At 40.2% G+C, this 27,855-nt stretch overlaps 2 protein-coding genes across 5 annotated transcripts; both read right to left on the reverse strand.

Annotated features, from left to right (window-relative positions):
• Positions 1 to 25: 25 nt before the first annotated feature.
• Positions 26 to 18,042, reverse strand: LOC103476729 (protein FAM13B). The gene is made up of 21 exons (XM_008429256.3): positions 17,760 to 18,042; positions 16,719 to 16,920; positions 16,385 to 16,594; positions 15,554 to 15,728; positions 13,321 to 13,495; positions 12,382 to 12,506; positions 8,814 to 9,023; positions 8,630 to 8,711; positions 8,356 to 8,456; positions 7,503 to 7,560; positions 7,166 to 7,240; positions 5,763 to 5,943; positions 4,664 to 4,913; positions 4,410 to 4,542; positions 3,629 to 3,710; positions 3,034 to 3,269; positions 2,836 to 2,919; positions 2,624 to 2,725; positions 2,087 to 2,301; positions 1,672 to 1,773; positions 26 to 1,154 (listed from the first exon to the last, which is right to left on the reverse strand). The coding sequence occupies exons 1-21, from the start codon at positions 17,787 to 17,789 to the stop codon at positions 1,031 to 1,033; spliced, it is 2,952 nt and encodes a 983-aa protein (XP_008427478.2). The 5' UTR covers positions 17,790 to 18,042; the 3' UTR covers positions 26 to 1,030.
• Positions 18,043 to 19,051: 1,009 nt separating this feature from the next.
• On the reverse strand, positions 19,052 to 26,562 carry LOC103476730 (monocarboxylate transporter 9). Of its 4 annotated transcripts, none has more exons than XM_008429260.3 (6): positions 26,186 to 26,562; positions 24,668 to 24,925; positions 23,122 to 23,265; positions 21,805 to 21,900; positions 20,581 to 21,456; positions 19,052 to 20,473 (listed from the first exon to the last, which is right to left on the reverse strand). In XM_008429260.3, the coding sequence occupies exons 2-6, from the start codon at positions 24,864 to 24,866 to the stop codon at positions 20,289 to 20,291; spliced, it is 1,500 nt and encodes a 499-aa protein (XP_008427482.1). In that variant the 5' UTR covers positions 24,867 to 24,925; positions 26,186 to 26,562; the 3' UTR covers positions 19,052 to 20,288. The 4 variants fall into 4 exon arrangements, with proteins under 4 accessions (XP_008427482.1, XP_008427483.1, XP_008427480.1 ...); XM_008429261.3 differs by having other exon boundaries at positions 26,182 to 26,562; XM_008429258.3 differs by lacking the exon at positions 26,186 to 26,562 and adding an exon at positions 25,636 to 26,166.
• Between the last annotated feature and the right edge of the window lie 1,293 nt (positions 26,563 to 27,855).

Raw genomic sequence — 27,855 nt, forward strand, 5'->3', positions numbered from 1 at the left:
CAAACTGTGAGCAATTTATTAAACTAAAAAAAAAAAAAAAAAAAAAAAAAAGACAACAAAAAAACAGCATGATGCAGTTCTGTGCAGCATGAGTGTTGAAGCTGTCAGCACCTCCACCATATTTCATCATCACTGGAAAAAGAAAGTAGAACCATGAAATGTGTTTTTTGCAGAATAAATGTGAAAAAATATTTATTTTTATTGATACACTCATATATATATATATATATAGATGGATATAAATACATAGAAAACTATATAAACCAGAAGTGCACAATCTCAAAAGCTCATATCCTTGTCAACATGGACATTTCGGGGGGAGTGGGGGATGGGGCGACTTCATATAGGCAGGGGGAAAAAGTAAATTTCAAACTCAACTTGCACTATGACGCCTACGTTCACTGCATATGTTTCAAGATCAACATCTAAATTGGATGATCGTAATTTAGATGACCTATGAAAATATGAATGCATATCATAGCACAATGTAGGACAAAAAACCCCCCGACATGCACAAACACTGCTGGATTGTCTTGCTGATTTATATTGAAGCTTATTTAAATATTTTTTATTTTCTCCATAAGACAGTTCCCACATCAACTACGGGGGAAGGAACATCTTTTTTGGTATAAGGGAAGGAAGTGAGTAGTAAAGTGCCATAATATACATGAAGTCTTCACAAATTAGTTGAATGTAACTAAGGCTGCTTCATTGTTGACATGGTAACTAGGCTAAAATGGCTACGACAGGGTTATGAAAAAGTGTCCTAAATGGTGGGGATGAAAAAAAAGAAAAGAAAAGAAAAGCAGATCCAGACCCGGAGTTCATTCAGAGTGTCAGCGATTTTCAGTCATTCAGTTTTCTTCATGTAAAGAGCATTTACATTACGAGCATGGAATGAAACAAGACCCATCGGCATCGAAGCAATTTAAAGAAAGAAAAAAAAACACACAAAAAAAAACGAGAGTTGTGTTGAGCTAAATAAATAAAAAAAATAAATAAAAAAAAAAAAAGTCCCACTGTGAGTAACTCAACTTGCTTTGGTTGAGTCTTGTTTACTGAGCAGAGCCTCCAGTAGGCGGAGCTTCGCCTTGAGGTTCTTGTACTGGCAGTACTCCTCCGCCATTGGTCCACGGTCCTCCTTCTGACAGACCCTGTTAGCGAGACACGCAGGTGAGACGATGCAAAAACGGCAAAAACTTTTTTCTTTCTCTTCTTTTGTTTCTTTTGTGTTTTGAAGTTTCGAAACAAACTGCAGCAGCTTCCACGACTGGTTGATGGTCCCTATGTTGCCTTACTCAGATAGCTTTGTACAGTGTGTGTATTGTATTCAACAACTAACTGTATTTTACTTTGGAGGACTAACATGTACAGTGCAAAAGGACGTGTACAGTTCAGAACAAAACGTCCATCTGTCTCCTTCTTGAGCTCTCTGTGCTGGGTTAACGTTTCATGGGTGTGCATTACACTGTTGTACCATTGCGATGGTTTTTCTTCTTTTTGTGGATGTCTTTTGTTTTTCACAAGGCATTGTTTAAAAAAAACAACAAAAAAAAAGCAACCAAATGTTCCAAGTTTATTAAAAGACTCAATAAAACGAAAATGCCAAGAAATCTGGAGGACACGTGTGTTTTTTTTTTTTTTGTGTGTGTGTGTGCGTGTTGCGGCTACCTGCCGGTCTGTGCGTAGAAATGGTCTTCGAACTCTCGGAGGGTTTGGTGAAGCTGTCGCCTCTCTAATCGAACCATCCGGAGGTTGCCTAGTAATTCTTGCCTGCATGAAGGAAGACATTTTATGCACAAGCATCAACGTGCGTATTCTGTCATTTAATAAGCTGAAAAGATGCATAAATCATCCATGAAACCTTTAGAGGTAGCTCTAAAGGTTTTACACATCCAAAGTGTTAAATATGCACTTTAATTAAATTTTCGCCTAACCTGGAAATGTGACAACTAATCTAAAGCAAATCTTAAGAAAGCCTCTGGTTTGTTGTACACACACACACACACACACACACACACACACACACACACACACACACACACACACACACACACACACACACCAGTATGCAGAGAAGCAGTACCTGGATGCTTCATGTAGTGTTGCCATAGTGATGATCTGTGCCTGGAAAGTCTTCCCCTCATCCAGCGGAGACACAAAGGGCGTTTCAGACGTTTCCACAGACGATGTAAACTGGGGCTCCTCTGATGACATGCACCGAGGCGTTTTTAACCAAAGTGGCTGCTCTCTGGAGTTTTGCTGCTTAAAGTGCTCTTCATCAGAGCCCTCCTCTTCCTCCTGGAAAAAACAAACAAACAAACAAAAAAAACCACTACTTTACTGTAAAGAAGATGCCAGTTCTTTAATTGGCTAAAACCAGCAGCTGCTGCATCATTAGTCAGCAATTTGTCAACATCTAGCTATGTGCATACAGCAGGGAGTTTATGTAGCTTTTATAATGACCACTAGAGGGCACAGCGACACTTACTGCTGGCAGCTGCATTGATTTGTGGCGTCATGGTCGGAGAGAATTTCCGTCATGGTCGGATCTTAGTGAGAACTTAAGATCCGAGCGATGTTCCTTAAATAAAAAATTATTTTTGCTTGAACTGCAACTCACAATGGTTGTAATGGCTGCTGTGGAGGCGGAAGAAAGCAGCTGCTTCAGGAGACGGTACCGATCGTAGAACGGTTTCATCAGAGTCCTTTGCTGCCTGGTGATCTGAAATTGCACAAAGAGCATTGTTTTGTCACAAATGAATTAAAATTCCACACAAATTAAAAAGCAAAGAAGAAACGTTTTGAAAAAAAAAAAAAAAAGTTTAGTCGTACCGGGCGTCCATGCAGACCCTCATAGTACAGCAAACACTTCTGCATGCAGGTCTTCTCCATGCTCAACTGGAAATGGGACATGTCCTGCATAAAGAGGAAAGAGTATAACAAGCTTGCATTTACTTTAGCATCTTGTTTGACTTGAACTCTAAGCTTAATATAAAATGTCAGTGATGAGAAGGTTTCTACAGCACCGACCTTGATGCTGTCCGGCAAACCCAGCTCACTCCTCCTCTCCCTCAGTCGGTTGGTGATAAAGTTCACCGTTTCCTCCAAGTTCTGCGTGGCGTTGCTGTTATTGTTGATCGGCTGAAGCTCGGTTCCTGTCGGCACCGCCTCCCGCTGCTCTGCATTGGTCCGGCAGGTTTCACCTGAGGGACCGAAACCTCCAAGTCCCTTCAGTCCCGACTCTTCGGACTGTTTCAGCTTTATTTCTGAAGAAGAAACAAGAAAAAAGGTCAGATTTTAAAAGTAAAAATATGTGTATATTTTAAGCATTTGAACTAAAATATTTTTTAAAATGCCACTTCGGACTTTAGAAATGATAGTTTTACATAAAATTTGTGATTTTTCTATAGACTTTCAGATAGGTTGATATCTTCATACAGGTGTTATATAAACAGTTCTAGCTGAGAATATCGGCATTAGCATTAGCAGTAAAGTAACCAATGTCGCTTCCAGGCGACTTTCTGAATAAATAACAATCACGTCTCCCCCAAAAGAGCAGCTTTAAAGTTAAAACAATATTTTCCTCTCATGTGTAAGTGAGCACATTCATGGTTTAATAACTGACCTTTCAGCTGCTTGCGGCTCCTGATGAGCTCCTTCATCAGTTTGGCCACTTCTGGATGAGAGGTCTTGTGATTATGTGCTGGCTGAGAGCAAAATAAAAAAAAAAAAGTGATCATTAACAGCACAGCCATTTTTGTTTTTTTTTTGCTAACTTGCTTTGTAAAAGATACTTTGTAGAACAAACTACAGTTTTCCAGTTTACCAGCAGAGGGAGCCATTTGTGCGCTTTAAAGGGTTTCGACACATTTTATTTTCAAAATTCAACTGTTTTTCCAGACTCAAATATATAAACCTTCTCATTTTAAAACATTTTAGGTTCAAGACATGGAATTGAACTGCTTCGACATCAATTGGGTCTAGCTTAAACAAATCATGAAAAATAATATTGGGGTTTTATACGTGGGGAAAAAGGGTCATTCTGCTGCTTTTTGGCATATGGACAAAAATAAAGCCACTTCATTTCACATTCAGTAACTTTTGGACTGGCCTGTCCTACACTAAAAGTTTTTATAGAACAGAAGAAAGGTTGATGTGACAAGTCAAAGACAAAAAAGTCTTAGTATAAATCAACATAATCAACTTAATCTATAAAGAACAATAATAATAATAATAATAATAATAATAATAATAATAATAATAATAATAATAATAATAATAATAATAATAATAATAATAACTTCGTACATAAAGATTTGGCACCATGTCGAATTGTTGGGGACTGTTCCCTTTGATCTGCATTTATAATTCTTAATTCTGTCCAGCTGGTTTGAGTCCATGCTTACCTTGTAGTGCCTCTCTTGTTCAAAATGCTCCTCAAATCGCCTGATCTTCTTCCTGAGCGTGTGAATGTGTCTGTTGAGAGCCGAGACGGACACAGAACCGTCTTCTTGCTCTGCAGGGACGCTGCAGCGAGCCCTGGAGAGGTAAAGTCTGTTAATAATCCATGCTGTTTGTGTCACACACACACACACAAAAAAAAAAAACCCTGCCACCAAAAACAATGAGAAATCTGCCCGAGCTGTCTCGTTTGTCTCACATGCGTATGTGCTGCGAGCGGGGCGGCGACGGAGCCGTGTCGGGGTCGAGGTTGTAGCGCAGGCTGTGGCTGAGGCTCGGGCAGCGCGGCGCGGGAACGGGGCAATCGCCGGGGGTAAAACGAGATAAGAGCGGGCTGGAGTAAGGCAGCGGTGGGCTCGGCAAGCTGCCTTCTCTCACAAGTCCCTCCGTACTGGAGGCGGCGGAGAGAGAGGAGCCGGACTTTGACAGAGACGGAGGTGACTGGTGTGCTAGAAGAGAGGGAGCAAAGACAGCACATCATCTGAGACTTATAATAGGAAACAATTTTTAAAAATGTCTAGTGGGTTGAAGAACTGGTTCCGGAAAAGGGAACAGAGCAATTAGCAAAGAAATAAATAAAACACAGCGGCAAACTCAATTGTATTCACTATTCACTATTCAAATTTCCAAAAACAAACTCAATTGTATTCACTATTCAAATTTCTTCTGTCTTCAGCAAATATGTGGAAGGCATCACTCTCATTTCAAGTAGGTCTATTAAACTTGGGTTTAATAAAACACATTAATCTTTGCAGTAAAGATGAATATTAATGTGACTGGATTAATCATCGTGACTGGATGAAACCCACTTTCTTTAAGGTCTGATTTAGAGTTATTCAGATTGTTTTTCTAATCATTAAAACACCTGAGGAACAAACACTGTAGGAAAAAGGTAGCAGCTTAAAATCCAACATAAAATGAAAACATTGCGTAATTATTCTCATGTGTCGATGACCTCTGTTTGATTTTTTTTTAAAGGGATTAAAGGCACATGCATTCTGATGCACTCATAGTCCAAAAACAAAATCTGATTTTTCCCTATTTAACTTCCTGATCCCAGATTAGACCAGGTCAGGGAAAATTGTACATTCTGATCCCTGTCCGATTGACAAATGACTCTAGAAAAACCGTTAAAACTGGAAGCACAGTTTTAGCCAATGAAGTGTTTAAAACGTGTTTTTATTCTCTATGGAATTCACATTAATCTCACTGAGACAGTAGATTTGTCCCTGAAAGTCCAACACAATGCATTTGCAATCTTCCACTGCATCAGTTTCACTTCACTGGTTCCGTCTTACTTTCTTGTGATGAGTCAACTGTTTGCTGATGCTGAGACGCAGACAGAGGCAGAGTTTGGTTCAAACGATGAGCTTCGGAGGAAAAAGGCTGCCGCCGTGCAGGCGTGTCGTCCTGAGCCGGGGGGTTTAATGAGTCTGACGAGGGTCTCGAGTCCAGGGCTTGGAGCTTGAGGGAAGGAGTCTGAAAACAGAAGCAGAACATGTTCTCAGGGCCGCGGATGGGAAAATGACTGACGAGGTCGGGGAAGAAGCGCGGCTGGCTCTTCACGTTAGCTTCAGGAATTTTCTGGAAATCCTGGAAAACAAATCCTCTCCTTTGGTCGGAAACAGACTTTCAAAATTAGGTGAACTGATCGGTGAGGGGGGTGTGGGGGGAGGAGCAGAAAGCAGCTCTGTGTACGTGATCTTTGTAAAAAAAATCCAATAAAAGACTTTCCCCCCGCCGCTTCACAAAAGTTCCACAGCTGCAGTCAAAGTGGTCTCCCTGCCAGGCGAGCGGGTCGGATTCCCGGATTGCACCCGCATCCAGGCAAGCGTTCCCTACCTCCCGTCGTCCACGTGTTTGTGTCTCTGCGAGCGCCTTTCGAGAATTTCTTAAATCCTCCCGACAGGCATTCCCGACACCTCTGCGGACGAGCAGCCTCCACATGGATTATTCATAGTGCGCGGATGAAGGGGCGGCGGCTGCGGGGATATCGCTTGTGTTGCTGCGTGTCGTGTGGGTGCGTGCGCAGGGGAGGAGAGAGCTACTGTATGTGACGAGCCGTTTCCACGGCAACGTAGTCCGGCTGGGTTAAGAAGTCGATGTGATGGCGATGCGGGGAGTCGGAATAACTGTTCGCCAGGATGGGTTTACGTGTGTGTTTGTGTGTTTGCGTGTGTGTGTGTGTGTGTGTGTGTGTGTGTGTGTGTGTGTGTGTGTGTGTGTGTGTGTGTGTGTGTGTGTGTGTGTGTGTGTGTGTGTGTGTTCGTGTGCGGATTCGTTCTGACTCTGTATTGCAGAGGGAGCAAAAAAAACCTGTGAGGTCGAGTTTTATCGTAAAACAAAATCGTGTTGGACCACATATTTGATGTGACATCAGCAGCAGCGGCAGCAGGTATAGGCTGAGGTTCCTTTCGCTCATCCTCCTCAGCGGCTCATTCATAAAAAAAAAAACTAAAAAAAAACTAAAAAATAAAAAAATAAAAACCAGGCTTGTGCGTCAGCCAGAGGAGGCAGACGGATGTGAGGGGAGGGCAGCAAGCGAGGCTATTATTACGGAAGATAAACACCTACGAGCGGCCAGGCACAAACATCCAGACACATGCAGGGGATTTACAGCAAATAACTCCAGGTATCACCGGGAGTTATTTTACAATCCATGTCACTAAAATAAAAAGGACAGCGAGGAAGGAGAACTTACGTCATAGCAGCTGTCTGTGCCTCTGCAGTCGCTATGTGTGTCAGAGGAACTACAGCATTCCCCTCCTTTGCTGCTCTGAAGGAAGAGAAAACTCCATCAGTAACAAAGCCATACACATCAAACACAAAAATACCTGCTTACAGATTTATTACATTCAAAAAGGACCAAATGGGTGAAGTAATATGACCACATTTCTTGAAGTGAAATGTTTTTCTTTTTCTTAAAAAAAGAAAATAAATATTTTATTTTCCCTTGGATGTTCAAGCGAAACAATGCAAATCTGAAACTAAACCGATTTCCACAGCACAGCCCCTATTCTGCAGAAAAGCCAGTTTACCTTGTATTGGGACACCGTCCCTTCGTCTTCTGTCTTGCACTGTATACAGCAGAGTAGGCTAGAAAACAAGGAAGTACAATGAGCTGAAGCAGAAAACCCCAATCAAATTGGACTAAGTGCCAGTGCAAAAAAAACAACAAAAAAAAGCCGGCTTCACAAATTGTGCTCCAGCTCTCGTTCTACCTCTGGCTACACTCCATGTAACTTTAATAGCAAGCAGTGATCATGAACATGGCTGAAAACAGATGTGTTTAGATCTGCAGTCGGGATGTTAAATCATGGACTGTTTATGGCTCAAATGAGTGGTGAGGCGTAACTGAGACGGTCGCTTCCTATGGCATGATGGTACTAAGGTCCGGCTTACCAAGGCGTTCTGCGGAGACAAACAGACACAAAAACTCAGCGACCAGCCACACGCTAAGTCCATCTGACACAGTTTGTCGTCCTGCTCCACGTGAGGCCCTGCAGCGCGTCAGTGTTAGTTGGACCGGAATCACATCAAAGCCGTGACTGTGAGCAGCGCTGTGCCCTGATAACCTACTTCTGAACTGACTGCGGGGCTCAGCCATGACCCGGCTGAGCCCCGGTCATATTTTTTCTTCCTGAGAGGAAGGAAAATAACTCCAGTATCCATCTAAATGCATCTGATACACTTTCACTGATTAAAAAAAACAAACAAAAAAAAGCAATTCACTAACAAGCGATTCAATCACCAAATGTTAAATACTTAAACCTAACTGTTTTGATAATACGAATTCTTCGAGAACAAATTACTGAAGGAAATCAGGACATGAGGGAAGACTAGCGCTCACACTTTCTTTTTTTAAATAATCATGGTGGCGTTTTATCTCACCTGTCTGACAGCGGGCTCTTTATTTGCATTTTGCTTTGTGATTCGTTCGACATGCAGAGATCCGAATGAGGCCAGTTCTGTTCTACGCTGCTGCTGGAAACCTGAAACAAGCAAACAAAAACAGTTTGATCCGTTTTTATTTAGTCTTGGACGTGAAAGCTAATTTTCAAATAAAGTTTCATTTAGTTCTTCCGGAATGTATACCGGTGAAGTTTTATCTAAAATAATATCTGGGAGTGTTGCTGAATGAATAGCAGGAAGAACAGATGCACACCGGAGAAGAGCAAACGAATCTGTCTTCTTTCTCCTGTTTCAGTTTTGATCCGGTGTTGGGTTGTGGTGTCTGAAATGAAATCCTGGTGAGACGAGGCGAATGGGTTACTAGCAGGGAAAACGTATTTCAACAAAACCATCATGTGACCACTGGGTTAAAATGCAGTGCCTTGAACAAAAGTCACCGTCGCACGGTAGGCGTCGTTTCAGAAGGTTCCCCCGATGCGCTCTGAGGCTGTGCGGTCTGCGGATGACGCTCTGGCAGCAGGTCAGCGTGATGGGAGAGAGCGATGCCTGCATCCGCTGTGATCCTGCCTTCCCGGTTTGCAGTCGGCGGCTGAATGTCAGCGTTGACGTCAGAGCGGCTCTTACAAGCTGGCAACAGTTTGTCACAACTTGAAACGACAGAAATACGAGAACAAAACGGACAGGGAGGGAAAGACAAAAGAACATGTTTGCTGTGGATGTTTGTTTTTTGTTGTTAGAACTACAAATTCCATCCCCTGGATTTAATATAGTTGTAAAGGGGTGAAAACGTACACAAATAACAATATTTTTTATGCACAATACATTTCCACAGTAATTGCAAAAAAAAAAAAGATAATATTGTTGTTTTGAGACCTTTTCAAGTAATATATTCATAATAATAGCATTTTAGGATGACTTCACACTGGAGCTGTGAGATAATTTAAATATCAAAGATAAAAAACAACAGCCAAAAGTGATAACTAAAACAGAAATGCAAACCACACACAACCGAAGCCATGAATAAAATTTTATGAAGTCTCCGAACACAAAATTGCCCTTTAAAAAATATTAATAATCGGAATAGCTCATTTTAATTTATCATTGCTTACTGCAATGATAAACATCCTATAGTGTTTATTTAATCTGGTCTGACAAAACAGATTTTATTCAAAATTATGGCTGTAATTATGGGAGCAGATCCGGAAATGGCATGCTAACGAGAGAATGTAAACATAGTAAACATGTATTAAAGTTAACGTTGACCTTAAAAAAGACAGAAAACAATTTCTGATCTTAAACTACACAGGATAAAACGTCGCTTAAAGCTCCACATCGCAGCACTAAATGAAATACAGGATCCATTCTGGTCCTCTTTTTACCCGCTTTAAACAACTCCACTCACACCCCAAACATAGTGGTGAAAATGAATTAACAAATATCACTGTAAGTGTTGATAACACTTACAGTGATAAATGTTCAGTAAATCATCATAGATATTAGTCACTGATTATCAAACAGCAGACTTCTTTGCAGACAAATACCAGCTGCGTGCTCAGAATAGTTTTATCCATTTGTCCACTCACTTGCGGCGAACCGTTGATTCACAGTTGCCGACGCTGAAGCAGATCAAAGATGAGAACATTTCTCACAACAGCCTAAAACGTAAGACAACAAACAAGCAAACAGCTGCTCTGGAGAAAAGACGAGGATGAAAAGAAAGGAGCGAAGAGACGACAAAGGCTTAATGGTCGCAAAAAAAAAAAAGCTCCGGAGGCAAAAACTACTGACCAAATCGCTTCAGTTACTTCTCTGCACACACACACACACACTCTCGCCTGTGACGATAAAGGGGCCGGAGTTCAAAACTGTTCAATCATATTTAGAGTTAGCAGAACCGGTACAGCACAGCGGCACGGACAGAAGTAGGTCAGAAAGGCCAACAGAGGAGAGCGCACACATCCTAACATCTTTACCACTGAGGAGAAACTCCTTCATCATCAAAAACTGAACCCACAAGCTCATCTCACAAAATATGCCTGTCTTGGCATTTGACACATTTCTGTAACTGACCTCGATAAGGACCACTGTGGGAATAAGTGAAATGAACGACGTCAACAAACCACTGGGAAAAATAGAGAACTTAAGTGAAAAGCACAATTATATAGATGCGAATCTGTGAATGTAGATCATGTGAATGTTGTTGATTCTAACTGTATAAGAATCAGAATAAGCAGAAACATCAAGACGACCCACATTTACAGCACCGGTCAGAAGTTTACATGCAACCAGCATAAATGTCATGGTAACCCTCGGCACATTTTCTAATTTTAGCTTTTGATTGGCAATATATGTTTCAGTTTCAAGGCTAATATCATAAAATCTGATCAGGAATTGTTTCAAATTATTAGTATTATTTTTAAAATACACCACCAATGCAATGGGTATAGAAAAGGAGATTTTCATAAATCCAAACATTATTTACCCTTGGCTTTGGTCTTATTGGTCCCAACATGTATGATATACTGTAACCCTCCCATATTGTCATTATGCTTTTATCATAATACTTACAAGCATATACTGTGCTGTCCAACCAGAATTGTGTTAGGATTGTAATTTTGACAATCCAGAAGAAAATATCTAAAGAGCCCTGAGTTATTTGATTAAAAAAAAAAAGAGAGAGAAAGAAAGAGAAAAATAAGGAATGTAGGTGTATGATCTTGATTCTGGACAGCTTTCTCTTTTTTTTTTCTTTTTTTTTTACGTGGGAAATAAAAATGTGGAAAACAGAAATGTTTCCTTCCTAGTATTTACTCCAGCTATCCAATTTAACATCCCTCGGTGAGCCGAGGAAACCAGCCAAACATTTGGAATGATGCAGCATCTCTCTCCTGTGGAGCAGATGAGCGTAGGAAGCTGTTGATGAAAAATGATTGATATTTGCCCTGTGATGACTCAAAAACAAAGGCAAACCATAAAACTGGCCTTCTTTCACACTCCGCTTCTGCTGCATCTGGTCACTCTTTGTCAGCGGACATGTCTGATTACACAGCTTAGGCTGAAATGCATGTAAGTGGAATATCCCTTTGTGTCCATTATGTATAAAACAACTTCCTGATTTACAGTGTGAGAACCAATCCTGGAGAAATATTGCACTTTAAAATCTATACGTTATTTGAATTAACCTGCTTTGACCATGCTTGTTCTGCTCTATATGTAAAAGGAAAAACAAACAAAAATGAGCATGAGGTGTGAAGACACAACAAACAGCTGTCTGCTGATCGGCTGCAATGCACAGACATGCAATATCGCCATTCTTTATGTGTCGAATGGGAAAAATTACACTCTCAGGGCGTAATCAGCTGCGTGTCCTAAAGCCTGAAACAACAGACTGGATGACTCGTCTGTTCAGAGGCTACGTTTGAATCAAATTTCCGGCTAGTTTGGCGTCAAACATCGAAACTATTACGTTTCTCGCTTGAAATCGCCCTTTCAGTTTGAACAGTCAACAAGAGAGTCTCATTTTACTTCCATTATAAAAGGTTTAGCAGAGAACACATAAGCTTAAATGTCAGATATGGGGGCGGGGAGAGCATCTGCAGATGTTAAATATCACTTCAACCTTACAGCCTTCAAGCAGAATGTATGATTGTTAGACTAACAATGGTTGTTAGATGAAATTTTTTTTCTTATTATTCCTATCAGGAGACGAGGCGTATTAATATAATTGTGGGTGTGGAAACAATAGTTGATAGTATTGTGTTCCTACTAACCACAATAAAGCAAATCAGTCCATTCTAAGATTGATGAAAACTGAGTAGCTTAAAGCTTGTTACGCAAGTGATTTTTCTTAAATGTTATTTGTCTTACTAAAACTTTAGGAACAATTAGGTGATTATCAATGTAGGGTAGCTCCAATTAATTAAGAAACTCTAACTTTCTTTAACTAATTCTGGACCAAGTCACAGCAAGAATCAATCCATCCATCCACAGGGAGACGAGGAGTACCTGTTGAGTGTTAATTGCATCTGCAGAGTTAGTTCAGAAGCAAAGCCTCCAGAAATCGAAGCGATCTCTTCCTCCAACCTCTCCATGCTGCAGCTGTTCTTGCACTCAGAGCTGTGGGGTTGGACCTGCCAAAGAAAGGTAACACTAACATTAATAAACTCGTGGCAACGTTCAAAATGTTCCTTACAGGAACAGGTGGATTCGTTTTCCGCAAATACAGAATGCTGTCCATGTCTGCGCAATGTAATAAAAACTTTTCTCTCTTTCTTTCTTTCCTTTATTTACCCAGGAGATCCAGAAAACAAATCGGCAACACGTTAAACATAAGTAAAACAAGTTAAGCCTCATACACAAGTTTAAAAAAATATATTACAAAGCAGGTTAGAAGCAATGACAGTGATCATGTTCTTTCCTTCATCTGGAACTTGTTCATCAGAAGCACAGTTGTGAAAATTTAAAGATATCCCAGTACAAACTGGGAACCAACCACCAATGAACCAACAGGACAAGTTCTAGTGGTTTTGTACAAAATACTATTTTAACACTGAAGTCAGTATTTGGATTTATTAATGACATCAGTCCCCACTCAAATATCAGAAAGCAGTGGGATTTGGTAACTAAATCAGCGTTTAAGCTAAAAACTCTGTATTTCTATGCAGTTTTGAATTTCATCTGCATATAGTGACCACTTTGAGGTCAGGGTTGGTGGGGAAACCTCACACTTTCCCACTTGAGATTCTGACTTCACAGGACATTTCTCTGCTTTAATTCAAAAATCAAATGTAGAAAGTTTCACTCCTAAGTCAAAAATACATAAAAGGCCGCATTGTTCCCTCAAATCAATTGAGAAGAACTGGCATGTTTATTTATTTATGTACTTTTTTCTAAGTCGTGCTAAAACAACGCTTTTAAAGTTCTGTCAAGATACATGATCCACACCTCAAAATGTGAGAGAGCAGAGAGAGCAGGAGGAGGAGGTGAGGAAGAAGTAGCGGATGGGGTCATCAAGATCTCTTCTTTGACCGCAAGGAGATCTGCATGATGTCTGAGAAGGTGGAGCAGCAGGGTGTTAGACACACTCTGCTCCTCCAGGATCCTGGGCCCTGCTGGAACACTGCGCAAAGAGAGAGGAAAGAGAAACAACAGCACGACGTCACTGTCAACGCTATAACGTTCAAAATGGCTATGTTACAAGCATAGTGGTACAGATTGCCATCTAGTGGCCAGAGGCACAAACAGCACTGTCCTGAGAGGAACAGATCAAGCAAAGCACAAGTCATCACTACGGCTGCAAGTAACGTTTATTTTAGTTGTCAATTATTCTGATAATTCATCATTTAACTGGATAAAAAAACTATATGGCACATTCTGCAGATTTTTCATTTAAGCCTTGTTTTTATAAAATAGAAATACATTAAATCCTGCAAAACACTACCAATTAATTCCTTTTGTAAATAAGAAAATAGGCATTCCATTGCCTAAAATACAATAACATAGCATTCCTTTAGTGAATGCTTGATCTTTTATAGCAAATGATCCATCTACAGCTAAAAATATGGGCAGATCTGTTAATTATTTTTGTATTAACTGATTAATAATTTGATGGAGTTTTTTTTTTTTACATAATCATAACTGGGTAAAGCAAAAACTTGAGGAGTTCTGGGTACAACATGCAGACAAAGTGTTTTTTTATATTAAATGCAAGTACTGTATAAGTACATTTTTGGCTTAATTAATGCTCTGAGGTTTTTTCTGCAATTGGTCTTTTTCTGAGTCTGAATATTCCAGCTAACGATTAATCAGTTACTAAATTAGTTGACCATTATTTCAATAATCAAATCATTAGGATTACTTTGATTAATTGTTTCAGCCCTAATCATCAACTCGTATCAAATTGGCCAACCAGCTAAGATTTATTTCCAACATGTCATTCTGTTGATCCAATATAACCTATTAATTTAAAATCAGTTTACTCCACTTATGCAAAAATAAAAAAAATACAAAGCTAAAAAGAAGAAAGATCTAAAAGTGGTGGAGAGAAAAAAATGCAGAAAACCTAAGCAGGAACAGATGTGTTTGTATGGCAGACAGATCATTTTGAAGTCTATCACGTGCTACATCACAGAGACATATGAGAGGAAGTGGCTGTCTATGAAGACATTTGGGAGGCAAATATGGAGGAGTTATGGGGCACAGACTGTGTCACTGAAGCTGCCACCAAGCACATATGTTCCAATGTTGGCATACAATGCCTGCCTTCCCTGATTAGACTATTGAAATCTTAAACTATACCAGAGAAAATACCTTTTCTCAGTCAATCAAATTATTCATTATTCTTTATTATTATTATTATTATTATTATTATTGAAAGGAATTGAATAAATGAAACACTATATTTATCTCCCAAAGCCGTTCACATTTTTGTAGAAAGCAAAAATAAACTGCATAATTCACAGCCGTTTTTTTCCAGACCTCTTTTTTCCAGTCACCCAAACTCAAACTGTTCTCGCCCGTGGCTACGATGAACACTTTCCTCTGAGACGCTGGCCTTTATGCGATGACTAACAGGCGCAAAACAACTAATACAACAGAGATCAAAGAAGGACGAGTCGGCCTGATATAATGACTCCTTTCTACTGTCACTAAAGCACAGCAGTCACTTGTTGTGTGAGGCTCCATAGAGACTCAGCGTGTTTACAGTTCAGTAAACAGGAAGGGAGAAGCAACAAGCAAACTCTTGAAGACCTTGTTCGTATCTGTAAGTCATTTTCTGTGCCATGCTCTGCATTACGGGCCACAGATCACACCCATTTCCTACAAGGGGGTGAACTCGACTTCACACAACAAACACTCAGCAGCAAAGCGTTTGAACTGTGCCACATACATAGAAGGTTGCTTTCATGAGGAACAGACTGTTTTTTGTTTTTTTTCCTGCACTGCAATCTACCAGAATTACAAACATATGTGCGACAGAAACATCCACCACTGAAAGCACTGCTGGTCTGGTTGTATATGTATTTATAACGAATGACAAAGCAACAGGTCTAGATGCTGAAACAAGGTATTTTAAACTTGAAATATTAATAAACGAAAAGAAACCAAACATAAATTACACCATTTGGTCGGAATTCATGTCTCCTATTGCAGTTTTAGGGAGAAGGAAGCAACTTACTGAAATATACAAGGTCCAAAGATGGTAGCTAGATTTTCCATAGGCATGTGGTTGGACAGACTCTGAGAGGCCACTTTCGACAGGAAGTGGAAGAGGTAAGAGAGAATATTGAGGTTGAAATCAGGCAGGAGGCAAAGGTTTTCTCTCAGTCTTTGGTTCAGCTCATGTGTACACCCTAAAAATATGCAGAAACATTGAAAATTGATTAGTTTCCCTGGTAAAGAGGAGTACAAAGCTTTAATTTAACTAAGTTTTATTGAAGTGGAATATTCGCAAACCAAAAAAATATATATATATACAAAAACCAAACCTTTAATCAAACAAATATATTTTTAAAAAAATTGGCAACATTTTTAACGATAATAAATTGTTTTCCCCTAGCAACTCCCATAGAAATATTTGACCATTTGACCAGTTTAGAACGCACAGAGAAACAGACCTCTCACCATTCCTCCTTCCAAAATCACTCTAAGTAATTCACAAAGCTGAATCCTATATTTTGTTTCAAACCAAAGCACACGGATCCAGTAGAGGTAGGCATGTTTACACAAGTATCGCTTTTTGGTAGCCATTTCCTCATATTTAAACATCGGAAAACACATCTGAATACTTGAATGACGTGGATTTTTTTGATCCAAAGAATAGCTATTTAGGATAGAAAGTCATATTTACAGCTGAGTGCAACAGGAAGTCATTGATGACTTCCTGCTCAACTCAAATCCCTGAAATATAAATGATTTACATCTGAAGCATAAGAAACGCAAGCTCATACCCACATAAATAGTGAAAATGTAATAGGGTGTATACCATAAAAGTAATTTTCTAAAACACCTTTTAGGATGAGAACCAGCTGTTTGCGATGCGGTTCAGGAACTAAAGGAGTGGGTAATTCCCGCAGGAAGAGCTTGAGTAGAGAAGCTACAGTGGTGACGTCCCCCAATTGGTCCAGGTCCACTCTCTCTCCTTGGTCCAACTGTTCCCTCAGCTGCTTCACACGTGCCGTGGACCCACACAAACGAAACAGACCCCTGTGGTGCAGTCCTAAAATAGGGAAAACATATTCGGTCACAACACACATGGATGATGTTTGAGTTAAATGTAATAAAAAAAAGGGGGGGGATGAATAAAGCTATTTAGTTAAGAGACTCAGAGGGGTTTTACGTACCATACTTTTCCAAGAACTCTACCATGTCTCTTAAGACAAGAGGTATCCCATTGACCATCTGACCATTCTCATTAAGTTTTTCCAAAGCAACACCGAATACACACGCTGGCCTTTCTGCAGGAGCTGGAACATGTGCAGGAACTGTGAGTTCTGGGCCGACTTTAGAGTTGGGTCTTATAATTTTCACTGAAGATATGTTGTTCTGCAGCGAGAAGAGAAATTAACAGAGGGAGATCTCATTTATTAGATTAACGTTAACAAACACCAGAAGCAGCTTAAAAACATAGCTTTGGTTAAATATGTTACCATTTCACACCCACCTTGATTTTAGTATAAGTATCTGAATATACTTACAAGGATTCATTTGAATGTAAAAACTTTTCAGGACTCAAATTAGCTTCCACATGCATTTTTTCCCCCCAAAAGTTTATAGTTGGCAAGAAAACCAAAATTGACAAAAATTCAATTTACTGTGGATTTCTTTCAAGTAGATCAGGATGGATGGACGGAAACCGAGTAGGCTATAACACCTTGAACCAGAGACAGAAGTTAAAATGTTGTAATTATCTTTCCTCCTTCCCTATCATACCTATGTAATGTAGAGTATTATAAGTCATATTTTTCAAAGGTTTGTTGTTTGTTTATCATTTAGAATTGATTTAGGTAAAGTGCCGTTTTACATTTGTTATGACTTATTGAATAAAAGTGAAGAATGACAAAGTAGTTTGATAATAATTTTATTAGTATCTAGATTTTTTTTTTCTTTTTTCTTTTCATTACTGACCCTTAAAGATAAACGTAACCTGAATCTTCCTTAAAAGTAACGTCGGTCTCCAGAACTACAAGATATTTGAAACAAGTCTAATCCTAGAGTGCCTGGCAACATGACACAGACGTTGCATGATAAAATAAAAATAAAAAAACGCATTCAGGGACCCACTGAAAAAAAAGGAAAACTGTACAAAATGAAGTCGGACATGCTGCATAATGACGTAGGAAAGCCTTCAGTAGTAGAATAACACACTGAATATGTGAACTTACACAGGAGGATAATGAAGCGCTTGCGCCCATTTTTCAGCTCAGCGGACTGGAACAGCTCCCCGCCTTTGAGTTGTAGACGGATTTTCATCTTGTCCAAATGAATGCTCTGCTTACAGAAACTTTCGAAGATTCGCGACTAATCGTTGCCATGGTCTTCACATCACGGCGGCTGGATAATTGCAAATGTATATATAAAAAAGTTATTTTAAGGAAGCCTTTTTGGCTCAGTATCCTCCTGCTAACTTCACTGGCAAATTGTTTACGTTACTAGTCACGTGATACACGGTCGTTATGGGAGTTGCTAAGGGCAGCGGTTGAGTGGCTCAGGATGCTCAGGTGAAACTCTGCGGAAATGGTTTCCATCATGCTACCGTGTTTGACCAGTATGGTCAGCAGCACATTTTACATAAGACGGGAGTTTGTAAACTTCGACTCCATTTGATCTAAAATGAGAAATAACAGATAAACCTGGCGATAAATTGTTCCGGCGAAATGTTTTCGTAATATTTCCACCAATGTCGTACCTCAGATTTCTCGATTTAGCAATTTACAAAATATTCCGACAATCTAAGTGAAAAACATTCGCAACTTTATTATTAAATAAAATTATAACACTGAAAGGCTTCAATGTTTGTTTCCTTTTGTGGCAGCTGGATTCATGTAGATCAGTAATTTATATTAAGCTGCTTGTATAACACTGTCAAATCCAGACAAATTTTTCTTTTTCTTTTAGAAAAATGATAAATGCTCATTTTTGGCAGCCTTTTTAGCCCCCTGTACCTCAATACTCTTAAATAAATGACAATGCAAGAAAACAGGTTTGTAATCAGCATAGTAGTAAAAAATGTAAGCAAATAAAAAACATACAACCCTGAACACACCATTCCCCACTGTTAAACATGGTGGCAATGGCAGCAATGTGGTGTTGGAGGCTTTTCTTCAGCAGGAACAAGTAAGTTGGTCAAAGATAACAGTAAGTTACATACAGGAAAATCCTGGAGAAAAGCCTGTTACAGGTTGGAAACAACTTCTGGAGGTTCACTATTCAGCAGGACAGCAACCCTAAACATACAACCAAAGTTACAATGGAAAAGCTAATTGATTGAAAATGTGTGGCAAACTTGAAAATTGCTTTTTAGTGAGGCTCTCCATCAACATATGGTGGGTTTTGCCGTACTACACTCTGTTTAAATTGTTATGAGTAAAAGGTGCTCTTTGGGTCGTAGGGTTTCTGAACTTCTGACCCTAGAATTTAAAATATTAAGACTTTATCACAAATCAATACACAGTGCTACTAATCAAAATGTCTTTATTGGCACATTTTAAATAAACAAAAAAACTGAAATGGCAAACATAAATACTACATTATTAAAATAAAAAAAGTGAGAGGCTACAATATACAGCTGAATGGCTACAATACCTTAACATCACCCTCTATGAACAAAATAATGCTAAACACAAATGTCCCAGATTCACTCTCAGACAAAGCTGGAGCCACCAAAAACATCTCTAGTAGTTTACTTTACAGCATTCACAGAGTCCTAAAAGCCTGTTACACTTTAAATCACAATAACAACCTTGATCACAATTTTTAACCGCTTTAAGGCCAGTTTTGTGCATATAAAGGTCACAAGCACATAGGGTTTCACAAACTACGGCTAGCACAAAGATATATCGGTGCACAGATGCACATAAAACAAACATTTAAACACACAGAATGTGATAAAAAGGACCAGGTAGGTCAAACTGACTGTCTGTGCGGTCTAGTGATAAGGACATGCAGCATGTTGCAAAATGTTGTACATACAGCAAGATCCTCCAGCTGTTTCTGTGTTCTAGAATCATCTGTCTGATCCAGAAACAAGAGATACATGAAGTGTAAGTTATTGTAAAACATAAAAAACAAGTTACATGCACTTAAATATCAAAATCTCATTGCAAAGAAAGGGCTATGAATTGGTTCTACAGGCATTATGTGATGACAGGGACTGGCTATAATGGATGCTTTGGTAGCATTCAGAATAGACAGCTTGTTTACTGAGACCAAAATACAGAAAAAAAATTGTTCGAACCAACATAGAATAAATTATCATCTATGTGCATTTTGACATGAAATGTTAGTGTATTTTTACACTTAGTGGTTATCAGGATCTTTTTCCTGGTCTCATAGGTGTATGATGTCATGTTTTCAAAGCTGCAGAGAAGAAAAACTAATAGTCTTCACATAAAAAAGAGAAATTTTGTATTTTTACCAACATTGTTCTATTAACCTCGTAAAATGAGGTAATAATAAGAAAAATATTCATAGCAGGCTTTAGAGTCGATACTTTAAAATATCAGTTGTAAATGGGTTGAACCTGAGAACCTGGTATTGTGAAATCTGACAATAGAAATAAGGAAGAAACCCCAGCATGTTCAGAGAAAAAAAATTCCTCCAAGGGTTTTTTTTTGGGTGGGGGGATGAGGGGCATAGTTCAGAAACAGTCAGTCAGAAGCAGGTGCCATGATCTTCATGAAAGGTGCTTAAATTCACGCTACTGAGGCAACTTTGTCACAGGTGCTGGTGTATTGGACTTCAGGTTTGTCGTTCTCAGAGGGCCTCCTGTTCCAGCAGGGAAGGCTGAGTAGAAAGAGAATGAAAGCCCCCAGCAGAACGCAGCTTCCACAGAAGTAGAACGCCAAGTCGTACGACTGTGTCCAGTCGAAAAACCACCCTGAAGAGTGAAATGAAAAACACCATGGTTAGAATGGTCAACAAAGCTTCAGACAAGCATCGTCTCATATAGGGTGTTTAAAACATGGATAAGAACAATCATCTTACCTACAACAGGAGGTCCAAGCATGATCCCAAATCCCCCAAAGAACATAAGGATGCCATGGGCTTTTGTCAGTCTGTCTAAACCAACAATCTTAGTGGTGATGTAAGAAGTAAGCGACCAGTTTCCAGAGAAGAAACCAAGGATGGCTGTCAGGATTTGCAGTCCAACGTAACTTTTGGTGATGGGGATAAAAAGTAGTACCAAACCTGCTGCTAACATTGTGAAGGCATAGAGATAGACACCGTTGATCCATTTGATGTCCACCAGGATGCCCAGCGCTAGTTTGCCTATGCAAGTGGCAATAGCACCTATCGATACAAGAGGAATGACACTAACTTCTTCAATGAGTCCTCCACTCTGGGCCACGTCTTCGACAAAGAGGACTGGTGGAAACGCACCCAAGCTGAACAGGAAGATGGAAATGCAGAAGGCCAACATTTCTTGGTCTTGTAAGATCTCGTACAATGACTGCATGTATTTGGAGTAAGCGTTTTGATTTTTCTTGATTGCTTTTACAATGGCTAGCCCAGCCAGGTGACCCTCTTTCTTTTCTGTTTGAATGGACAAGTCCTTAGCATCAATGGTGATGAGCAACTCCTTCACCGTGAGAGGTTTCTCTGGAGTGGTTGTTGCAGAACCCACCGCGATCTTGAGGTCGTTGAATGGGGGCTTGACGAAGAGCTGCTCTTCTGTGTTTCGTTCGAGGGCGGCCTTTTGCTTGAGGTAGTACCCTGGCATATTCAAGGGCCTCATGAAACCAGAGCACGCCATGAGATTCAGTGCCATGGCTCCGATGATGAGCAAGCAGCCGTCTAGGCCATAGAGGACAATCAGCTCGTTTTGAGCAGTGGCATAGATGAATGCGCCTACACTTGTGCCTGCACGAGAGGAAAGAACAAAGATTTAATGTTAGTGTAAAATAAGACGGAAAATTATAATGTTGTAGTGTGTAAGAAAATAAGGTGCTCAGTCTTCTACTTAGTTCTATCGTACAAACCTAAGGAGTCAAACTTCCTGACCTATTACCAAGGAAGTTTTCATTCTCCGCCAGGCTAGATGTAGTTAACAGGTCAGTCCACCTGTTTTATTAATAGGTCTATCTGGCTTAACTACTACATATGTTTACCTGAGCTTTGAAAGGCTCCCGGCAGCTCATACACTAAAGAAGCGAGCATGGAGAACAGGAAGGCACCCAGAGATCTCAGGGGAGAGGTAGGCAGAAGTACCTGTGGTGACAATGCCAAGGGCAAGGCCGCGTCTCTTGTCAAAATACTGACAGGTGATTGTCAAGGTGGCCGCGTAGACAAGTCCACAACCCAGGCCTAGGAAATGAGAAAATATAAAACGCATTAGCCTGGATGAAAAGGATAGCCTTTTCTGCACCTACAATTGTGTTTTGACTGTCCCATGTTGTAGAAACACATGTTTACTTTCAAAGGGCAGTGTGCGTCACAAGATTTATGCAACACTCTTAGGAAAACATGCAACATGATGGCAAGTAAACAAGCTACATGTGTTTGCTCAGCAACTGTCAGTTATCTGAGGGAATCCCTAAAAATAAATTGCTGTTTAACTAAGAAAAACCTTCCTGGTCAGTGCACCCTGCATGAAAAGTAGCATGGGCGATGAAAGGGTTCATCAGAATTAAGTAAGCATGGACAGCCACTTAATATGCAGCAACAGGTGGTAGCTGAGTCCATGCATAACCACCAGTCAGGGAATAAAGGCAGTAATAGCCCAAATGGGAATTGTGACTGAGTCATTAGTTCTTATTTTTCTGTCAACAGTGGTTAGTAATGGTCAAACAAATGGAGCCGTGGTTAGCTGTACATCCTGTCATCCTTTCTGGTCTATTGGTATTCATTAACTAGTAATTAAGGCTAAAGTCAGTCTCTGATGTTACATAAGAGTTTGACTCAACATGCACTCTTGCTTTTTCCCAGCGATTATACAATGTGTTATGAGATTGTTATAGGTTGGAAGGACACAAAGATTAATTTGCGCCCAGGAACAGAGCAACATAAACCACATATTCTATTATTACGAGATAAGATCCAAATGGATAGAGCCCTCTAGACCCAGTAGCTCTCTAACCGTGAGATTTGGTCTGTGTTTGATTGTACTCAGCAAGTAAGTTCTGCTTCAAAAGGACACTACTCTTATGGAAAATGAGGAATATTTAACAAATCCATCAGAAGAAATTTTAGCAAATGACAAAGAAACAAAAATTACCAGGCCTGCATTGTAAATTGACTGTAAAAGTAATTCCAAACCAATTTTAATTTGGGTTTGTCCACTTTAGTTTGCAAGTAGACAAACCAAAAGCATTTTTCCCCCCATGTTCTTCCCCTCATTGACCCGGTTATTTACTTGTAGCAGTACTTCAAAAAGTGCAGAGCAAATGGATATGAATGATGTATTTCCTGATGTAATATTTATGTCCAAACACCTCAACCTGGAAAAGAGCAAACTCTGTAGCAATTGAAGTGAAGACGGATTTAAAAAAAACAAAACAATTACAGGTAAAATAAGTGAATCCTTACCAACAACAATTCCATAAGAAAATATGAGGAACTGGACGTTTGGAGCAAAGGCACTGAGCATCAGGCCGCCTGCCACCATAACACCACTGAAGAGGGTAACAGGACGTGCTCCGAAGTTGTCTACGCAGGCGCTGCAGATGGGACCTGAGGGGAAGACAGGGGAAGGAAGGCAAAGGGAGAGAAAAATAGAGTCAGAGGAAAATGGCAGTGTGATCAGAGCTAAAAATATCAACCTAAGAAAGAGCAGAGAAGATATAAACTGCTGTGTCATGTCCTTCGTAACAGAGCTTTCTGAGAAGAGCAATGCACTGCTGCCTCTAGCCACACACCTCAAATGTGTCGTTAAACTACAATAAAGGGCTTGAATCAGTTTTGTAGTTTTGACTTTCCTTTAGGGTGAAAATGAAAGGAATTCCTAACTTTCAAGCAACACCTCTACAGTGAGTGCCTCTGCATGAAACCTGATATTCTTTTTTCACTAATGGAAATACATCCATGTCCTGAAGCTGGTGAACTCAAGCAAGCTGTTCTTATTCTCATTCCTCTGAGATCCCTTATAGTGATTTCTTTCCCTGCTGTCGTCTTGTAGGAACTGCAACATTTTAGCTGCTGACAGTCGGGACACGTGTCTGGGTCTTGCCCAGGCCTGAAGCCAGATCTGTCCAGTTCAGATTTTCCCTCACACTCTCTTTCGAGACGGACAGCCAGAAGCCAGGCCGAGAGGCGAGCTGTACCCAATTCACAAGTCTATCACTGCTCTTGTTTGTCAGCGTTCCTGGAGAGTAGATAAACGTCTACAGTGTTGGCAAACTTTTCAACAAGAATTTGTTCTGCCACATTTTAGGACAATTTCTTTTTGTTTTTATTTTTCTTCTTCTTTTTTTTTTTTTTTAGATTTTCAAGAACAGGAACAAATCCACATGTTTCTCCCTTATCTGTGTCTTCCTCTGTGTCTCCTCTCCTCTTTCAGTGTCTCAGCAGTTGGCTCCAGGGCTAAATGATCCTCCTACGCTCTCAGCAAGGATGACATGCACTCGGTTTGCTTTCAGGGAAGATCAATAATTGCAACTCTGCTCAGGGAGCCACAAAGTGCTCATAGTCATGATGCAACTTTGTCCATCTGTTGATTAATCGCCGTTATGAAAAGTGTGCTGTATTTCTGCTCCATAATGTAATGGCTCCTTACTCATCATTCAGACATTGAACAAACATTGTGCTGCCTCTTTTATCAGTGGCACTGTGTGAGTGATTATGACTGGGAAGAAAAAGGTTGAACAACAAGTGTAAGGGTGAAAGGGTTCTTCAGGAGTTCCACTTTTTTAAACACTAAACACATGTAGTTATCATTATCCAAAACACAACATTTCTGCAAAGCATTGATCATACTGATAGCAAGCGGCTGTTTAAAATCTAAAAGTCATAAGTTGAATTTGCTGACTTTGGGAGAATTTAATCAATCAATGAATTAAGACATAATGAATGTCACAGTAAATGGAAAAGGTACACATAGGTTTATTGCATAACTGCAATGTTTGCTGCTACTCACTGGCTATTAATCCCACTCCTGCCACCAGAGAGCCCACCCAGGCCGTCATGCCCTTGCCCTCCTGGTAGGTGTGCAGCCACTCAGGGTACAGGACCCCCACGGACTGGGGTGATCCATAGGCCAGGAACTGGGCCATGAAGGACGCAGCGACGATCGCCCATCCCCAGCCTCCATCCAGGACTTTGGTGGACGAAGTCATGGTGCTGATGTTACTGGGGGCCAATGGGATCTGTTACAGCTTTTACTGAGGAGAAGTTCCTGGAAAAAAAAGAAGAAAAAAATATATATGTATGTTGTTAATTTTGTCTATATGATTGTAAAATGCAGCAAATTTTTTAAAGCATGACCTACAACATCTCCCTGACTGTGTACTTACTCCTAGCCTCGATGTAAGGAGGGCTGCTGCAACACCTGGCCTGGGCAGTTGGTCACCTGTGTGAGGTCCTCGGCTCGATGTGACTGCAGCCTCCCCACAGCCAGCTGCTCTATTTGTTGCTTTCTGTCTAACCACACCTTACAGGAGGAGGAGAATGCGTCTGGTCTCCTCTCTCTGCCTCTGTGATCTGACTTTTCCATGATTCCTCTCTGATAGGGAATCATTGATCAGTTACAGTACTTTCTATAAATTATTTTGAGCCCATCTCATCTTTGCACTTCACTGCAGCATAACGAATCCCTCCCCAATATTACGTGTTATTTTCGTTCAAACTATAAAAGTAAAAGTTGATACAATATGTTCTTTGGGTTATAGATTCATCCGCTCGCAATGCAATGAAAATAAAAATTGTTGGTTTGGGTTTGTTTAAAGAATGTAATTTTCTTTAATCCACTGAAATCTAATAAAAATCAAGATGCCATATTAACTCGATATTCACCGAAAGCACTAACATTATTTTTTATTTTTTGCTAAATAACATTGAGGGAAACAAAGCTGGTATAACATTATTGTAAACAAACGTCGCACTCACCTCAGCATCTACAGCAGCAGACAGCGCCTGCGGAGCTGCGCGCTCCACGGGAACTTTTCATGTACAAAAAAAAATCTCTCTTTACAAAAAAAAAAAAATAATCGGAATGCTTTGCCTTATGAAAAGCTCTATGAGATATGCGTGTAAAGTGGGGGAAACGCTCGACATCAACAGCGCTCATTGTGCGCTGGCTTTCTATCTCTCTCTTTTTTTTTTTTTTACTGCTTTGTAGCTGGTGACAAACCGGTTCAAAGCTGTTCTTGCTGGTCCAGCAGCAGCTCGAGCGCAGCCACGAGAGATGAGGAAGCGGCTCTTCCTCCCTGCGCGTCTCAGAGTGCCGCGCGCAGCACACCGGTTCCGTGTCGCTCCGCAAAGATGTGTCGACTGCTTTTGTTTCTATTTTCTACTCTTTTTTTTTTCTTTTCTTTTTTTCCGTGTTTTCTTAAGTTTAAATCAATTAAGACATATTTCAAAATAAAAAACCCCAAGACAAGCGCGTTCACGCACAAAGAGCACAGGCAAAATCACACTTATTGTTTTGTTTACCTACAAAGTTCATTCAGCCGCAGGAGACAGTCTTTCCTTCTTTTAAGAATCCACCTTTTCAAATTAACAAGAAACGTTAGCGATGACAACCTGCACGCTTATGCGTGAAGCTTAAAGTTGAGGAGTGATTGTGAGTGGGCTCCTTCCCTCCAGCCACATTTTCAATGCTGCCATGAGTCCAGTCTGAACCGGTTGATAGACGGTAATAACACCACCACGCAGCACCAGTGGGGTGCACTATCTGAGGTCCCCGCGCTGAGCCGCCTTCAAAACGCCCGAATATGCTTATCTTTCATCATTAATATAATAGAAAGTAAAATCCTGAGAGAATACTGTGGAAGAATAAGTGCGACTTAAGATTAGGCTGCAACACGTGAGTCCACCATAAATAGCCTGATCAAGTGAGAATTGAGAAAGCTAAATGTTAGTTACTTAGAAAGATAAACAAATGCCTTACTGTGGCTTACAAAACTCCACAACAAATGTTATGCTTTTTTTTATTTTTTTTTATACCCGAGTATTTTGTAAGATCAGCTTACCAAAAATAAAACGGCATTGAAAATTAGGGTTTGTATTTGCATTTAACGCCATGAGGTTATATGTTATAGAACCCCAATTTCATCCAATTATAGCGGAAACACATTTCAGGTTTGACTCTACTAGCTAAATTGCCTCATTATTCTTGACAAAATACCTTCAGACGGATTGGAAATCGCCTATAAATATTAATTTTCAAGCTTGCCACAGAGTCTCAACCGGATTTGCATTTGGACTTTGACTGAGCCACTCCAAGACAGTACATTTGTCAATCCAAACCATTCAATTGAATCTCTTGCTTTGTTTTTAGTGTTGTTGTCCCCCAGGGAAATTAAAGTAAGACCCAATCTCAAGTCTTCTGCAGTCCTTATTGGGGTTTTCTTAATTGATTTCCCCTCTGAGCTCGAATCACCTTCCCATCAGCTCTGACCAAACTTCCCCGTCACTGCTGGAAAAAAACCACAAAAAAAAAAACCCATTCCCACAGCATTACGCTGGGATGATCTGTTCAGGGCGAATGTCAATAAAACACATTCAATGGGGCGTAAATACATTTTGCAGAACATTGCGTCTTCTTGTTTCCGTCTCGCTGTTAAGGTGTGAGGTCAGGGGGAACTGCTCTTCGTCACTCTACGTGAGCACCATAAAATTATATCACCCAAGGCGACTGTTCTCAAAGAAGAAAACAAAAAAACTATCGTCAGACAAAGCGCACAGCATTGTCAGCAGAACACGCTGAAGAGAAGGGTTGTAAATAAAAGTTGTAAATAAAAGCGATGGGAATAAACGGCCGGTCGAAACGAGGACATGGAGAGAAAAGACCATAAATCGGAGGAAATTTTGGAGGGATGAATGGAGAGAAAAGTGCAAGTGGGTTTCAAGACAAAGACTTTCCTGGATCTTTGATGCGTTTTCCCATAACTGAGGTCAACTGACAAGAAGGGTGTTAGTGAAAAGGTTTAGCGTCCATAATCCCCATTTAATTGTACTTTATACTGGTATTTCACTGACAAGTGCCTCCAGACCAGTTTCAGCTAGACATAGTGCACCTCGGGGACATGGTGGAACAAATTCAGGGGAGTTTTTAGAGTGGATTATTAACAGATTCTGGAATTAATGTCGGCTGTGAACTTCAAT

This window comes from Poecilia reticulata, chromosome 15 (genome assembly GCF_904066995.2).
Source record: "Poecilia reticulata chromosome 15, P_reticulata-male-v2, whole genome shotgun sequence".
In the NCBI taxonomy this organism is placed as follows: Eukaryota; Metazoa; Chordata; class Actinopteri; order Cyprinodontiformes; family Poeciliidae; genus Poecilia; species Poecilia reticulata.

Excerpts from the sequence above, each read along its gene's own strand:
- LOC103476729 (XM_008429256.3), bottom strand. The coding sequence starts at position 17,789 with ATGGGCGCAAGCGCTTCATTATCCTCCTGT. Across the intron at positions 16,921-17,759 it reads GCGCTTCATTATCCTCCTGT|AACAACATATCTTCAGTGAA; the intron begins GTAAGTTCACAT and ends TTCTCGCTGCAG. Across the intron at positions 8,712-8,813 it reads ACGACGCCTACCGTGCGACG|GATTTCATTTCAGACACCAC; the intron begins GTGACTTTTGTT and ends TCGTCTCACCAG.
- LOC103476730 (XM_008429260.3), bottom strand. The coding sequence starts at position 24,866 with ATGACTTCGTCCACCAAAGTCCTGGATGGAGGCTGGGGATGGGCGATC. Across the intron at positions 23,266-24,667 it reads AGGAGTGGGATTAATAGCCA|GTCCCATCTGCAGCGCCTGC; the intron begins GTGAGTAGCAGC and ends TCTTCCCCTCAG. Across the intron at positions 21,901-23,121 it reads TTCTTATGGAATTGTTGTTG|GCCTGGGTTGTGGACTTGTC; the intron begins GTAAGGATTCAC and ends CTCATTTCCTAG.